The sequence below is a fragment of the Peromyscus eremicus genome, chromosome 2 (assembly GCF_949786415.1).
Source record: "Peromyscus eremicus chromosome 2, PerEre_H2_v1, whole genome shotgun sequence".
NCBI lineage: Eukaryota > Metazoa > Chordata > Mammalia > Rodentia > Cricetidae > Peromyscus > Peromyscus eremicus.
Genome location: NC_081417.1, coordinates 71985672 through 72002755, shown reverse-complemented (window position 1 = coordinate 72002755; position 17084 = coordinate 71985672). Strand labels below are relative to the sequence as shown.

Genomic DNA, 17084 nt, shown 5'->3' with positions numbered 1-17084 from the left:
AGGGACTGACTCAAACTCTTAGGAACCCCCTTATCTAGATTCCCTCTAAAAACTTGTGGAGGAAAAAGTAATATTAAAGTTACCCATTCACTTTAACAAGCTTGACTTTAGGCTGTTAACAGGCACATGGGATCCCACCTCATGCAACTTATTTGTACCCTTGAATCAGACAGAAGTAGGTCAGTAAACTTATAATGACATCCTCTGAGATGTGGTTCTGTGCTCAGGTATAAATACTGACTGTGTTCTGTACTCCTGTGGGAGGGGATTACCAGGCTATGAGATAACAAGCAGAAAAGAAATGGGGACTTCCTATGCTGGCTGTCTCCTTGGAAGCACCTTGTTTTACATGGTCAAAGTCTAATCTATAAGAAAACTGAAAACTGTTATTACCTAGTTACTAAAGAATGAAGTCTTAATAGGTCTTCATCAGATGAAAACACAAAGTGGGCCTATATGGTGGGGGTAATTGGAATATGAACTTAGGAGCCCATTGTTCCAATCCCATTGAACTACTTGAACTCTGTACCTTACTGTATAAATTTGAATATTTTTAGTTTTTATGAGGAATACATCTATCTGTAGAATAACATTTTCAATGGGGTTCCTTCCCTGCAAAATGGAGTATTTAATGGAGAGGGGATAGCTTCACTTTTAATTACTCTGTAATAGGAAACTTCAAGGATATTGGGTGGAGTTAGTTAAAAGAGTTGTTCCCATCTGATCTCAGGGAAATGGTTGGTTTTATCTTTGTTAAAGTCCCACTGATACATAACAACATTGAATTTACTTGTGACTCTGCCACTGTCCCAGAGGAACCGCTACCAAAATCATTTATAGTGTTCTCTGTAATAATATCTGATCTCAGCATCATCCAATTTACTTCCCTGAGTTAGAATATTCCCTCTTGGACTTTATGAGACTCTTCTTGGTGATCTCTGTGAGTCTACACTGTCATGGCTCCCTTCCTACTCTTGACAGACTTTTTGCCTCTCCTATTAGTGGTCTCTCTCTCTCTCTCTCTCTCTCTCTCTCTCTCTCTCTCTCTCTCTCTCTCTCTCTCTCTCTCTTTTGTTTTTTTTTTGAGACAGGGTTTCTCTGTGTAGTTTTGGTGCCTGTCCTGGATCTCGCTCTGTAGACCAGTCTGGCCTCGAACTCATAGAGATCTGCCTAGCTCTGCCTCCTGAGTGCTGGGATTAAAGGTGTGTGCCACCGCCGCCTGACTCCCTTCCTCTCTTAAAGTAGGATTAGATTAGTAATGATTGCTCTGCTCGTTTTACACACTGGCAAGAGCTGTATTTGCATCACCAGTCATATGTATAGCCTCAAACTGAGTACACATAACAGCATAAGAATTTGTAGGTCTATTTTTAGCTGGATGTCATGAACATGATGATTCACTGTCACCCTGAGCTGACTTGTTTATGAGTGAACTTCTCTACCTCCTCGGTTTGCTTATCTAAGTACACTTTCTTTAGAATTAAAGGTGTGCTGAAAAATAAGGATTGATGAGCTAAGATGTTGAATCTTCACAAATAATGAGAATAATGACGTTCACAGAGGTTAAAAACTTTGATAGTCTATAGATTAGTAAGATGCCAATCTAAGCAGTTTGACCATACATTCAACCTCTTCACTGTAAATAAAATCCTCTTCAACCTCCCATCTTCCACATAATATATTACACTAAAAACTCACGATGTAGCTTAGTTATTTGGTTTTCTGGTTTATTAAATCAATTGGTCCTCATGCTTATCATCCATTGCCTGAGTGTATAGTACAGAGATCGTGTGAGTTGCTCAGGAGGATGATGGAATCATGAGCTCAAGAAAAAGGAAGTTATTATCCATGCTTCTGTCATAATCGGCATAGGACTTGGTCATCATACTTTCCTGAATGTACCTACTTGCCCAATCAATAGCTTTGAAAAAAAATGTCTCAATAAAATCATCCTAGGATTTCTTAATTCTTTTGCCTTCCAGTAACTGTTGATCAGTAATCAAATAAGTTTATTTTGGGTCTTAGGAATTGCAACTTGGGAGATAAAGATTTGAGTGAAACTGAATATGTGTTCCAAATGTAGAACACAAATCTTGACTTTAAGATGGATTTAGCACCAAGAGCGATATATGCAGATGAGCTGTGAGCTGAAGTTTCCAAGTCTGTAGCTGATTGGTCAGCTATTGTGGTGATTGAAGAGATCTCTGAGACAACTTAAGTAGAGTCAGACAGATGACTTCTAGGGTCCATTTTCATATTCCTGCTCCATCTTCTTAAATATTTCAACAAGTTCACATGAGCCTAGTAACAACTGACTACTATGCTTTTTATCATGCACTGGCAAGAGCAATATTTACATCACCAATAATATTATGTGCAGACTCAAACTGAATACCCATTATAACATGTAACTTCACATCTCTATATTAGATACCATGAACTTGGTGATCCATTGTCATCCCAAACAAACCTGTTCTTGAGTGAACTCCTATGCCTCCCTGGTTTGCTTATCTAAGTGCATGATCTCTCATTCTCTAGAATTCTTAGCTACTGCTCCATCACCATGTTTGTCTGCTACTCCCATGTTCCCCTACTGAAAAATGTAAGGAAACCTGAATAAAATTAAATTGTTTTCCTGATGTAAATGTAATTGGAATTTAGAGTATTTTTCTTGCTGACTACTGGTTTCAAAAGGAAAGAAACCTGTCTGTATAATTGGAGTTTAGAGTATTTTTCTTACTGACTACTGGTTTCAAGAGGAAAGAAACCTGTCTGTATAATTCACAGCCTGAATTAACCTCTGTAAAACTTAGTGTCTTCAACCATAAATTATGAAATTAGAATATGCCTTTTAATATTATTATGAAAGTTTCCCAAGAAGTAATAGGATGTGAATACAGTAAAATGTCTGGCACACTTGCTCTGAATTAAAACTAAAATTATCTAGAATTTTTTATCATCTTCCATTTTTCTTTCTGTTTCTTCCTTTCCCTCTGTTAAGAATTTATATGTGACTACTTCCTCCAAAACTAGTTGTCTTGGTTACTTTTCTATTGCTGTGAGGAGATACAGTGACCAAGGCATCTTAAAGAATAAATAGTTTATTGGGGTTGCTTAGAGTGTCACAGAGTGAGTACATGATCATTATGATGGGTACCTTGGCAGCTGGTGGGCATGAAGGTGGAACAGTAGCTGAGAGCTTACATTCTGACCTACAAGTTGGAAGCAGAGAGAGAGATGGATATGGGAATGGCATGGACTTTTGAAACCCCAAAGTCCATCCCCATTTACACAACTCTTAATCCTTCCCAAACAGTTCTACCAAATTGGAACCAAATGTTAAAATATATTAGCTTATGTGGGCCATTCTCATTCAAACCATCACACTAATTTATGTATCTCATTCATTTTACTATAAATGTAGGTGGACTTTCCTTTCCTACCCACCAGTTTCCAAATAATGGACATGGAGACTTATATTAATTATAAATGCTTGGCCAATAGCTCAGGCTTGTTGTTAGCTTACTCTTACAACTTTAATTAACCCATTTACATTAATCTACATTCTGCCATGTGGTGTTACCTCTCTTTCATCTTGCACCTCCTGTTTCCTCTCTGTGTCTCACTGGTGACTTCTCTAACTCTGCCCTTCTTCCCAGTGTTCTTAGTCTGGTTCTCCCACCTAACTTTATCCTATCCATCTATTGGCTAGTCAGTTTTGTTATTGACCCAATCACAGTGACATATTTACACAGTGTAAAGGAATATTCCATACCATCACACTAATTATATATTTAGTTAATTTTAATGTACATTATTACCTCATAGATCACTTCTTAACAAAAGTGATGGTGAGAATACGTTACAAAGACTATGGCATACCAACCACTTCAACAGTCACTATAACAGTAAATACAACCATAGCAATGGCGATGCTCTGAGGCCTTGTTTTGTGAAGTTTCAAGTGTTTAAGATGACTTGATTTTTGCTTTTACTTTTCTCTCTGATATAAAACAGGCAATGCTTAGCTAATACATACTAATATGATCATTCTACTTTTTTATGAAGGCACTTATTCTGATTTACAACACTTGCATAGATTTATTAAATATTTTCATCCTCATTCTTACATGTCATCTCCTTAGAATTATGCTTAGTTTTGCAAGGTAATGGAGATCATTTAAACAATTGTCCTTAATATGTCTACAGGAAAAAACATGTAAATTACTTAATATCACTTGTTTGAAATTTCCTGATTCTTATTTTCAGCTTGACATACTATCAGTTCTATAATTTTAAAAAAGACTAATATTGTTTTACTTGTGGAATTTTTCTCTCTGTCTTTCTTTATATCTTTGTGTATATACTTGACTATGACATGTGAGTAGAATAGGGGGATATTTGAGAGGAAGAAGGGGACCAGTGATAGTAGAAGAGAGGAATAAGAGAGAGAGAGGGAAAGAGAGAGAGAGAAAGAGAGAGAAATTGGTGTTGAGTATAAGCAAATTGTAAGATACTCATGTACAGAAATTTAACAAAGCCAAACATTTTGTACATGAACATACACTAAAAATTATAATAAAGAGGGGCCCTGAGGGAAAGTATCTTTCTTATGTAAGGTTACTTGCGGCTCCATGTGTTTTGTAGGATTTTTTTTTCTTTCTGTAAAGAGTGCTATACAAATTTGTATAGACTTTAAATTGAATTATATGATTACTTTGGGCACTATAACAAATAGTTCTTACTGTCCATAAACATAGATTTTCTTTTCATTTGTTTATGTCTTCTTCAATTTTATATTTACCACTATTTTATAGATTTGTGTACAGATATTTTATATCCTTGTTTATAAGTATATTTTCCTGGTATTATAAGAGAATTCTTTCCTAATTTTCTTTTTATCATAGTTCATTATTAGTACACAAAATGCAAATGAATTTTGTATGTTGATTTTTTATCTTCCCACAATACCAAGTTTATTAATCCTAATAGTATATTGATTATTTTAATGGAATATATATATATATATATATATATATATTTGTATCTATACAACATATGTATTCAATATATTAGCTATTAACACCAATAATTTTAGTTCTTTATTTCTGATTTTGATGCCTTTAATTTGTGTCTCCTGCCTAAGTGGCCTGTGTAGCAGTTCTGTATTATTTCAGTTGAAGATGTTAGTGAGAGTGAGCATCCATAACTTATTTCAATTCACAGTTAAAAACTGTTTCCCCATTAACTATGATGTTACCTCAGGTTTTTCATTAGTTGAGGTAGTCTTTTTCTATGTAATTTTAAGAAGTTTTTAATCATCAAAGGATGTTGCATTTAATTCAATGATTTTTGCATAATTTGAAATTAATGTTATGATTCATAATTCTTACTGTCAGTGTGATATTGTATTATTAATGGGTTGAACCATCTTTGCACCCCAAGTATATACTCAACTCAGTCATGGTATATATTTCTTTGAATATGCTGTTACATTGGATTTGGTAGCATTTTGTTGATGATTTTATATCATTGTTAATCAGGAATGCTATTCTATAGGCTTTCTGGCCTTATAGTGAAATCTCAGAGCAAAAATGGGTGGGGTGGAGAGTATATAAACAGTAGCACAAACTGGTGAAACTATGACTTGTCTTTTAAAAGGTAAACAAAATCATAGGCCTTCTATGGAACTAAAAGTGCCAGAGAAGATTCATGTAAATAGAATATTACTGAAGGAGAAGACAGTATACCTGATACTACTGAAGTTTGAGGGATCCTGAGGGATTCTCACACAATATGCCACACATTGTGTAGTTTTGAAGAAGTGAGTCTGTACCAAAACTAAATCATGAAGAAACGGATAATCTGAATAGATCATTAACAATTATGGAGAATGAATCAATAGTCACCAACTTTGACCCAAAAACAAAACCCTAAAACTGATAATTCTATGAAACAGTTAATGTCAATTATTTTAAACATCAAGATAGGTTTTGAAGTATTTGACCTCAGAAAAGCCAAAGTTAGAGTGATTACTACTTACTGGCCATATATACAAAACATGGCATGAAAAAAAAATTGAGCCCTGTACAGATTATTATCATAAACAAGCAAGCACAGAATGTCTTCAGTGGCATTTCAGACTCTGGTAATAAGTTGATGACAAATTTGGACACTTCATCCTAGTATCATCCAAGTGTCAATTTCTAGGTGTTCATAACTATAAATACACAGCTATTACACTCATTTGTCTCTTCATTACATGAAATGTTGGTTTTCTTCACCAGGCTCCAAGAGGTACTTCACCGGTAGGTGATAAAATAAATTTAAAAAAAAAAAACAAGTATCTGTTTCTGCTAGTTCTGCAGCATGCTGGTGAAATTTCAAAATACTTTTTCTGCTTGATTAACCAGATCCATACATCCTAGCTATCTGTATTTCTCTGCCTTTGAAACCACTCAAATTTCTCTTGAGTACTTCTTTACCTTCTTTGTTCTTTGTTTTTCTTTAGGTTTTAATTAATCTATCATTATGTTTTGTTCACACCGTGACACTCCAGGCTTTCAATAAACTTTACCTTGAATCAGTGACTGGCTGATCATAACTAGCTTTAGAGAAGCCAGCAATTGGATAGAGAAGACACACAAGAAGGAAAGGGCAGAGACTAGAGTTTGAGCATCCTTTGATTCTGGGACGAGGAAAGAGAAGTGTCTCTTGCTGTGTCAACAGCCAAAAAGCAAGATCAGCTAGTTGCTACTCAATCTCTCTGAGCTATGAGGTTTTCACCCCAGCCTTTGACTTCCAAGTCTTATTGATAAATAGAACAATAGAGACTTAATTTAAACCTATATATGGCACTTGAGGCAGAGCTGGGCCACAGGACCTGAAGCCCTGCCGGGCCACAGCCTGAATGACCTGTGCTGTGCTGACTGTGGGGCCTTGAGGCAGCAGATGATAATTAAAATATCAATAGATTCATGTGTAGCCACTAAGCCAACAGAAAAACATCAATTATTTGTGTGTGTGTGTGTGTGTGTGTGTGTGTGTGTGTGTGTGCACATGTACACATGGTTCTATAGGCATGCATATGCCATAGTTCCTGTTGAAGATCAGAGAACAACTTTGACCCTGTGTTTTCTTCTCCTGGGAGTTCTTGAGATGGACCACAGGTCATCAAGTTTGGCAACAAGTGTTTTTTTTGACATGCTGAGAAATCTGACAGGCCCACCTTCTATGTTTTATTTTCTGCACATTTTTTAAAGTCAAATTTTGTTCTGCCTTTCTTTTTTAAAACTTAATAATATTTCTAGTGTTTGAGTTGGTGAGCAACATGTGAAAGAAATAGTTTAGCATTTTAGCGATACTGCATTTTAAAAATATGTTGTTGGAGAAAGGCATTGCATACATGATTTCCTTCAACCTAGAGCAACAACAAGCTAGCTTTGTAAATGCCCACTCTAATCCATCAATCTTTGACTAATAGAAAAATGATTCAGATTAAAATGAGAACAAAATTATTTCAGTATCAAAGTAGAGACACTGGTCAATTTTGGGTAAAATGAAGCTAGTAATGGTATAGAGACTTAATTTGTAGGTAAATTGGAGAGACATATAAACATTATGGTACTGGGAAACTAGCGAACACAACAATGTGGGGTTTTGCTATTAAGTTGTACACTGATAGTTTCATAAGGCATGGAAGTCTAATGAACTACTTCATGCTTTTTTAGAATTACTAGGCACATTAAAGTGAGGGAGAGGAAATTACTATTGAAATGCAAGAAGATTGCTCATAAATAATTTTCAACTGTTCATCAAGTTGTATTATATTCAGTCCTTCATAGGTCTGTTTATCCCACTGTGTTAAAAACCTGAGGAGAGAGATTATAACGACTTCATTGTCCCAATAATAGACATTTGGAAATACTTCTAAATGCAGTTATGAATATGAGAATAGTTTGTGAACTCTAAGATTCTGTTGGGTATTACTTTGAAAAAGTGAAGCCTAGAAAATGAAGGTAAAATATTGTTTGACTAAAAGTATCTCTTGGTGCTGGTATAAACTTGGCTATAATAAATCAATATGATATTACAGATATTAGCTTTTCAAGGAATGAATCACACTCTCTGTTTAGAGAAGAAAATGTATATTATACAAGTCATTTTTATTTCTTTTTTATAATTTTATTTATATGCATATTTAAGTACATATTACACAGTTCAATTTCCACTCTAAAATCTTGATATAAATATATTCTTCTAAAGTAACAAGATTTTCTGGCATTTTATTTAAACTGTATGAATTGGAAAATATATTGCCACTTTAAGCATTTTAGAAGAAGCTTTTCCTTACACAACAATGTCATCTTCATATGCCATGTACATTCAATATACATTTGTTTTACTAGATCCTAGTTCCTTGCAAATTGCTACATCAAAAGGCATATTGGCAATGTCCAGAGAACTGGCTCATGGTGGCAAATAGTTTTCATCAAATTGACTTAATAAGCAGGATGTAAGATCAATTAAAAACATGAATTAATGTTGATTGTCAAAGATAAAAGTTTGGTTCCAGACATATTTTAAAGATATTTATCACCTTGAATATTAGACTTTGTAGTTACTGCTGACCAAAATATTAGGAGATACTATGACTTTGAACTTCGTTTCACCACTTTTTAGCTCAGTTTACTTCCTATAGAAAGTAGAACCAGCAGGCTTTTATGGATTTTCAGCTTAAAATTCTAAATTAAAAATATAAACAATTCATGGATTCATTTTATATTTATTTAAATTATCTTGCAATTTTAGAATAGTTTAAAATTTATAGGAAAGCTGTAAAGAAAGCATATTAGAGTCTCAATACTTGTAATCTTGACTATTTGACTTGTATAGTTTTTACTTATTCAAATACCACTGGTTGACTTCAAAATGTTTTAACACTTCACATCCTAACCTACTCATCTTTGAAAGAGTGAGTTCTACCATAGCATTTCTACAAATTTTTCTTTCTGTATTTCTGTGTGTGTGTTTCTTTTTTATGAGATTTGTATGTTTTTGTGTTTTTGCACATATCAATACTATGCCTGCTCTGCTAAGCAACTGATGATGTTCAGAACTTAAATGCTTTACAGTGAACCTCTGTATATGGACACTTCACAGACTTTCCTCAAATGCTTTGGTTTAATAATGTACTGAATCTGCCTCAAACTATTTACCATGAGTACAAACTCCCCCCCCCCCCGCTAAAAATCAACACCCAAATTTTGTGATCTTAACATATGAATTCAGAATATCCAGTAGGCTCATTTATTATATTGCTTTCTTTTTGTTTGAAAAATGGCTGGTGATGGAATCATCATGACTTTAATGTAACAAATAAATCAAGAGATAGTAAAGAAAATGCTAATTGACAATGCACCAATTTGTGACCAATATTTTATTTTTCATTTTAAAAATTAAAAAATTAATTTAAAAATATTTTATTTTTAAATAGTATGTATGTTGTGAATAGTGTGTGTGTGTGTGTGTGTGTGTGTGTGTGTGTGTGTGTGTGTGTACTTGTGAGTGCAAGTGCCTGTGGAGAGGCATCGGATCTTTCTAGAATCAGAATTACAGGCAGTTGTGAACCACTTGACATAGATACTGGGAACTGAACTCAGATCCTCTGCAAGAGCAGTACATACTCTTATTTGTTGAACAATCTTTCTAGCCCCAAAGGCACTTGTTCAATTATTATATTTAATAATACTCACCATTGTTTGGATCACTAATCTCTTATATTAACTGTGTTTTTCTAGATATGTTTTAAACCGAAGCTCCCACTCTTCAGAGTTTACTAGCTGTATATCTGCTGCCCTTTCCCAAAGTCACAAGGGCTGGAGAATATGATTTCCCCCTTAGGTGTTAGCTCAGCTACAGTACATTTTCTACTGAATGTAATTGGGTGTGTGGGACATGGTCCCTATCGCATAAGAAGTTCCTCTATCCCAGATTTCCTCAATCCCAACTTTAAATTGCTTTGGATTTGGGGAACAATTATAATAGCTGTTGCATAATAAATATTTATTCTGACACATCTATGGAATCTGGAATATTTGTTGAACCTTCCAAATACTGAAGTTAATTCTATAAAAATGTAACTGGTTCCTATAAGGCGGTAGAAATCCATCACTATAAGGGTGAGTCAATTAGAGCCTTTTTGTAATTAAAAGTATTAGCCATCATGTAGTAATCATACAAATGTCCTGAAGCCAAATAGGAAGTAATTTATTTTCCCAAATACTTTTGTAAATTATCACCTTATATTGTAATCCTTATATATATCAATCTTTAAAGAAACTTCTACATACTATTCTATTTTTGTTATAATATGTAATCTGTGGAAAAGATTAAGGTATTTTTATACCATTCCAAAATGAGAAGACAGGTTATAAAATGAAAGGGAACCTTAAACCAAGGCTATGATTCCAGTCTGAGTACTCTTCCTTGATGCTAAACCTACTTCATATGTATTTCAGTGAGTGTTGGGTGATCCCTGTTACCACCAGTGCTTAATCCGGTTATTATCTAGTTACAACTATAACTTGTTAGTACTCACTAAAAGAAGCTGAAAAATGATTAAAGTCTGCTGCAAGCCAACAACTTGGGCACATTAAGTCGCCCTGGACTTGAATCCATAAATGCTGCAGGTCTAGGAAGTCAAAGTTGTTATGTTCAGTTAAAACCCTGCACTGTGTCTAGTCGCTGTGTTTGATTTAGGAGTAAAGGTCTGAGCAAGAGAGACAAGCTCCTCCCTCCTGACTCTGCTTCCCTCTCACACAGGAGTGAACCCACTCAGAGTGCCAGGAGCAGAAGACACAGCAAGACATGCTTGGTTTCGGGTGGATCTGAGTAGTGAAGAATTTCCCCCAAGAGGGGAAGAGGCTGAGACAGTGACTGGAGAAGCCATTCAGATCATCTAAGATGAATCATCATGACATTTGTCTGGATGAGGAAGGTGGGCTCCTTAGGCCTGGCCTCCAAAATGATCTGACTGGGAGCATGGCCATGTGTCTTGGTGAGTTAACCTGTCTTCTTCCTTTTTCATTTCTCTGGACTGATCCTTCTGCTCATGTCTATGATCCAGTGGTCCTTGGGCAATTTCTGAAATTGACTCACAGGGAAATTTCATTTTATCAGGTACTATTTGATAAATATAAAATTATTGTCCCCTTTCTCTGGGCACTGTTTAATCAATAGAGTTGATTCACCATGGAGACTAATTTCTCTGTGCATCTTGTTGACCACTCTCTCTTGTTGACAACAGGATTTCTTTAGACATTTTTTGGGGACCAGTCAGGTGAGGCAGTGTTGTGAGGGGATTCTTGCCTCTTGCTGTTATCCACCTGACTGCGGCTTAAAGAACTACTTCCAGCATTCCATCTCTGTCTCTGTCTGTGTCTGTGTCTCTGTCCATGTATCTATTCTCTTTCTCTCTCTCCCTTCCTCATCCTTTCCCTCCATCTTTCTCTTTTTCTACTCCCTCTTCCTCTTCTGCTGCTCTGTTCTTAAACTGAATCAATAATATAAATTACTAATCTCTTTGGGGTTACTTTTTTTTTACTTCTAAAACTGCCATCGAATATCTTTCTCTTCAACATTTAAATGTGTTGAATAGTACTAAAAATTAATTCATTGCAAAGAGCAGTCCTACTTAGTGGGATGTTTGACTCCTAAAAACATTTTCTTAATAATTTTCTGAGTTACTAACACAGAGCAACATATGTCACATGTGCTGGAGGAATTCTCTGAACTAGTCACCCATGCAGGGCTGCATCTTGTGATTGTTTTACTGTAGTCAAACCTAGTGGTGATTACAGAAAGAGTGATTTTTATAATCTATTCAGCAGTCAGTGACAATTCCACTGATTCAATAGCTCAAGTCTCCTAATTACTTTTCCATTTTAAGACTCATAATATCATATAATGAGATGTTAGGGTTAGGGGATAGTTGAAGTCAGGCCACAAGCTGACTTGTCCCATTTTTTTCCTTCTATTGATAAGCCCTCAACCGGTAGTAGTTCCAAGTTCCTCTGCTGTCAGGGGCTTTCTATGGTCCCCATTTACTTCTTTCCCAGATCTGTTTGCCATCACACCCTCACAGAGACAGCCTCATATAAAATGAATACCCAGTCAATCTGCCTCCTAACTGTGGCTCAGCTTCTCACATTACGTTTGCCCATTTTCTTTTCTTTTTCATACCCATCTGATTCTTTCCATGTTTCTAGATTCAGAATGTCCAAAATGATTCTTTGAGTCTCCCTTGATGATTTATTTCTCATAAATGTCAACCTTCTCAGAAAATGTACAATTTGGACCTAAGATACAATATATAAGCATCCATAATATATCTTTTTATGTACTTTTCGTGTATTATAAGTAGAATTGTCAACCCCACGATGACAATGCCTTTCTTTATTCTTTCATTTACCCTTATTGTGTTTGGAATGTGATTGGCTTCAAAGTAGTCTATGAACAACATTCTAAAAACATTTTCATAGATTGGTACAAATTGATTCTGCACTTAAATATTTAAGTAATATTTTAGTATTTAACATTATGTAGATCTAGAGTTGTCTATAAAATGCAAGAGAATTATTGTTCTTGAATTTCTGAAGGTTGCTATATCAGTCTATATAATGTGTCAAAAGGAAATGGTTTTGAATCAGAAGCAAATCAGAAATATTTAGTTCACCAACTCTGCGTTCATTTAAGCCTTACATTATTACTATTGTCAAATTGACTTAAACAAGTAAATCACCAAGATGGACTCTCATGCTGCAGAAGGAAAGAAAGGAATATGTTATGCTTTACCAAGACTCTCCATCACATTTTTGTGGAGCATGTCTGTGTAATGGTCTTGTCATAGGAACAATCATACAAGATGCTAAAAGTGGGTTGAAATGTGAAGGCAACAGCTATGCTTTTGATCTGATGCTAAATTTTAGCTTATACCACTTAGTTTCTTGTGAATAAACACTGATAAAAACTATTAAAAGGGCTAATACTGTTTGTTACATCAAGAATAAAAATACTATTTAAAAAGTCAAAGTTGCTATAATATTTTTACTATTGTCAATCACTGACTCATATGCCAGTGTTTTTGAGTAGACTTTTTGCTTTGTGTGTCTTCTCCATTGCTTACTTATTAGGACAGATGAAATGAAGAAATTAGGTATATGGTGGGTAACAGGGGTTTTGGAAACATAAACTTAGGAATAAAGTATTCTCAACAACAGAAAGCATTGCTTTTGAATGTGTGTTTGATATTGATAATCATATGTTGGTAATGGTCAAGTGTACTTCCAAGATGCCCTATTTTACTATATTCTAATAACACATTATTGAAGGTATTAATGTCAGAGATTCAAAAATGAACTCTTTCTAATACATTAACAATGATTTTTCAGGTACTTTGTACCACTTATTTGGGGGCACTGGATTTATTTCATGGTGGGTCTTCCAATAATGGCTGAAAGTGGATGGCATGGATGAAAATAACCAGACGTTTGTTTCCGAATTCCTTCTTTTGGGTCTTGCTGGATACCCAAAGACTGAGATCATTTACTTTGCTCTTGTTCTGGCTATGTACCTAGTGATTTTAACTGGAAATGGTGTTCTGATTATAGCAAGCATCTTTGATTCCCGTCTCCACACACCCATGTACTTCTTCCTGGGCAATCTTTCTTTCCTGGATATCTGCTACACAACTTCCTCTGTTCCCTCAACGCTGGTGAGCCTAATCTCAAAGAAAAGAAACATTACTTTCTCTGGTTGTGCAGTGCAGATGTTCTTCGGATTTGCAATGGGATCGACAGAATGTTTGCTTCTTGGCATGATGGCTTTTGATCGATATGTGGCCATCTGCAACCCTTTGAGATACTCCATCATCATGAGCAAAGGAGTGTATGTATCAATGGCATCTGTGTCATGGTTCTCTGGTGGAATCAATTCACTCGTGCAGACATCTCTTGCCATGCGGTTGCCTTTCTGTGGGAATAATGTTATTAACCATTTTACATGTGAGGTCTTAGCTGTCCTCAAGCTAGCTTGTGCTGATATATCTCTCAATATCATTACCATGGTGATATCAAATATGGCCTTCCTGGTTCTTCCACTACTGGTCATCTTTTTCTCCTACATGTTCATCCTCCACACCATCGTGAGAATGAACTCAGCTACAGGGAGACGCAAGGCCTTTTCCACCTGCTCAGCCCACCTGACTGTGGTGGTCATATTTTACGGTACCATCTTCTCTATGTATGCAAAACCCAAATCCCAAGATCTGACTGGGGAAGACAAGTTCCAAACTTCAGATAAGATCATTTCTTTATTTTATGGAGTAGTTACCCCCATGCTGAATCCAATTATCTACAGTTTGAGGAATAAGGATGTTAAAGCTGCTGTAAAGTACATACTGAAACAAAAGTACATTCAGTAAGGATGCCAGTAAACACAGGATTTTGTGTGGCAAGCATGAGATTGACTCAGGGTAAATCTGTGAGAACATTCTGATTTTTATTGATGGAAGGTAAGTCCCTACTGCTGAAGACATCATGCACTTCAGAAACAGGGCCCAGAAACCCCTGAGTTGAAACTGACCTGAATGCCCCCTCCCTGAGGACTAGCTTTCATGGTACCAGAAAGTGCTATGCAAGCTTTCAAAGGAGGGAGACAACCAACAGTCCTACTCTGCTGTGATGCTTATGAACCACAACAAATACCAGCATGCATCACAACCATAGGGCTGCAGCAGTGTCACACGTACCTTGGTGGTTACCAACAGTTCTCCAATTGGACTTAAGACCCATTTAACAAAAGGGAGGCCATGCCTGGTTCTAGAAGCCAAGCTAACTACTCAGTGCTAATGAAATTAGTCATTGAGGAGAATCTACAACCACTAATTTACTAAACCAGGAGTCTCTAACAACAATCTATAACATTTGTCCTTGTATCCACACGCAATATATATATATATATATATATATATATATATATATATATATATATATATATAGTTATCACTCCTCATTAAGGAAAGCTTTCTTTTGCAATAGATGGAGACCAGTACAGAAAACCACAACCAATCAATATGCAGAATTGTGGAGCCAAGTCTCATTGGATGTATCTACCAAACACTCCCATACTTAAGGCTCAGGGACACTGCCAAAGAGGTGGCTGAAAGATTATAAAAGCCAGAAGATCAGGGATTTTGCTGTGAAATTGCATCTCCTAGTAATGTCAGAAGCTACACCCATAAAATCTCAATACGATGACTACCCAGATGTGAGCTAAATAAGGAGGTCACCAACAAACATGCCAAACTGCACAGGGAAAAGCTCACCAGGCCTCCAACCTTCACAAAGAACTACAAGCAACTTGGTAAATCTGGGAGTGGGAGAGGTGGCCCTCCCTGGGAAGAGCACACCACTCAGTTGTCCAGATCCAAATGGTCATCCCTGAAAACATAAATACAGGTAGCATTATATAGACTGAACAGGTTATATTTATCAATGCATGTATATAAATATGTATATATGCATACAATAACAATTGCTTTAAAAGGCCATCAATTTGTAAGAGAGTGAGTAGGGATATATGGGAGGGTTTGGAGGGAGGAAATGAAGGAAGAAATGTTGTAATTAAATTATAATCTAAAAAAATAAAATTAAAAAGAGAATCTTGGCTAGGGAGAGATCTATTTATTCTTTTCCTTTATTAGTCACGCTCAGCTAGATTTACTGAGTACTATAGTTTGCTTCAAACTGATCTTGATCTCACAAACACCATGACTCCCATTATAATTGTATTATTTATGATATTTGAAGTACATGCTTCCAGTGGGCTATATGGAAACACAGAGGAATGACTACATTCAAACTTGGGAAGCAAAGAGACCAGGGTACAAATATTTTTATTCCCAAAACTCCAATCAACTTTTAGTTAGATTATTAATTCTTTCAAAGCCGTAGTTAACTTGCTAGTGATAAACAAGTAAAGTTCCTAGTGTCATTTGAAGTTTCAGTAAGTTGGAAAACACAACTACTAGGACTAGTATCATAGTACATTATATTTCAGAAGTGAATCAGGTGTTGTAGTGGGGAATCATAGTTACTCTTTTTCCTTCCTTCCTTCCCTCCTTCCTTCCTCCCTCCCTCTTCCTTTCTTCCTTCCTTTCTTTAAATTTTTATTGATTCTTTGTAGATTTCATATCATGCATCTAGCTCCCTCTCATCTTGCCATCCCTTTGCAATTTCCCTCCAAGATAAAACAAAATAAAATTTAAAGAAAAAAAGAGAAAAAGAAAAATCTCATCATGAAAGCTATAGTTTGACACAGTGAGTCACATAGTATACCCTTTAGTCCATACATCTTTACTTGCAAGTGTTCATTGCAATGAGTCATTGGTCTGGTTTGAAGCCTCTGGTTTCTGTTACGCCATTGATATTGGGTCCTCACTGGAACTCCTCTTGGATATCCTGTGTTGTGGAGATCCTGCAGCTTTGGATCTGTAGGACTGGCCCCTTCATGTGCTACAGCAGATCATAGATGGAGTGGATGTTGGGGTGGGGCCAACTCATAGCCTTGCTTTTGAGCCTGGCTGGTTGCTGGGTTGGTCAGTCCACCAGCTTTCCCTCATTCTCACCACCAGGGCAAGCTCTCAAGCACCACCTTGCCAACTCACAGAATGCAGTAAGCAGTAAAGGATTGGACTGGTTCTCTTGCTCTCATGCCCTCAGCTGGCTCACTTGAACCTATACCACCAGGGCCAGCTTTACTGTGTCGCCCAGGTAAGGTGTAGGAACCATTCTCCTGAGTGCTGCAGCTAATAAGAGGCAGGGCCAGCTTTTGTGCTCTCATGACCCAGGGGCCAGCTCCTGCCTGCTGTGAGCTGCAAGGGGGCAGCATCTCTCCCTTACCCACTGCCACATGACAAACAAGTAGTAGGGCCAGCTCTCCTAAGCTCACACCCTCCAAAACAGCTCATCCAAGCCCCAATCAGCAAGGTCAGCTCTACTGTGCTGCCCAGGTGAGGTGCAGGG

At 36.4% G+C, this 17084-nt stretch overlaps 1 protein-coding gene across 1 annotated transcript; it reads left to right on the top strand.

Annotated features, from left to right (window-relative positions):
- Positions 1–13525: 13525 nt before the first annotated feature.
- LOC131904705 (olfactory receptor 13C3) lies at positions 13526–14482 on the top strand. Its single transcript, XM_059255759.1, has one exon. The coding sequence runs from the start codon at positions 13529–13531 to the stop codon at positions 14480–14482; it is 954 nt and encodes a 317-aa protein (XP_059111742.1). The 5' UTR covers positions 13526–13528.
- Positions 14483–17084: the final 2602 nt, after the last annotated feature.

Bases quoted from the DNA above. Each gene is read 5' to 3' on its own strand.
- LOC131904705 (XM_059255759.1), top strand. From the start codon at position 13,529: ATGGATGAAAATAACCAGACGTTTGTTTCCGAATTCCTTCTTTTGGGT.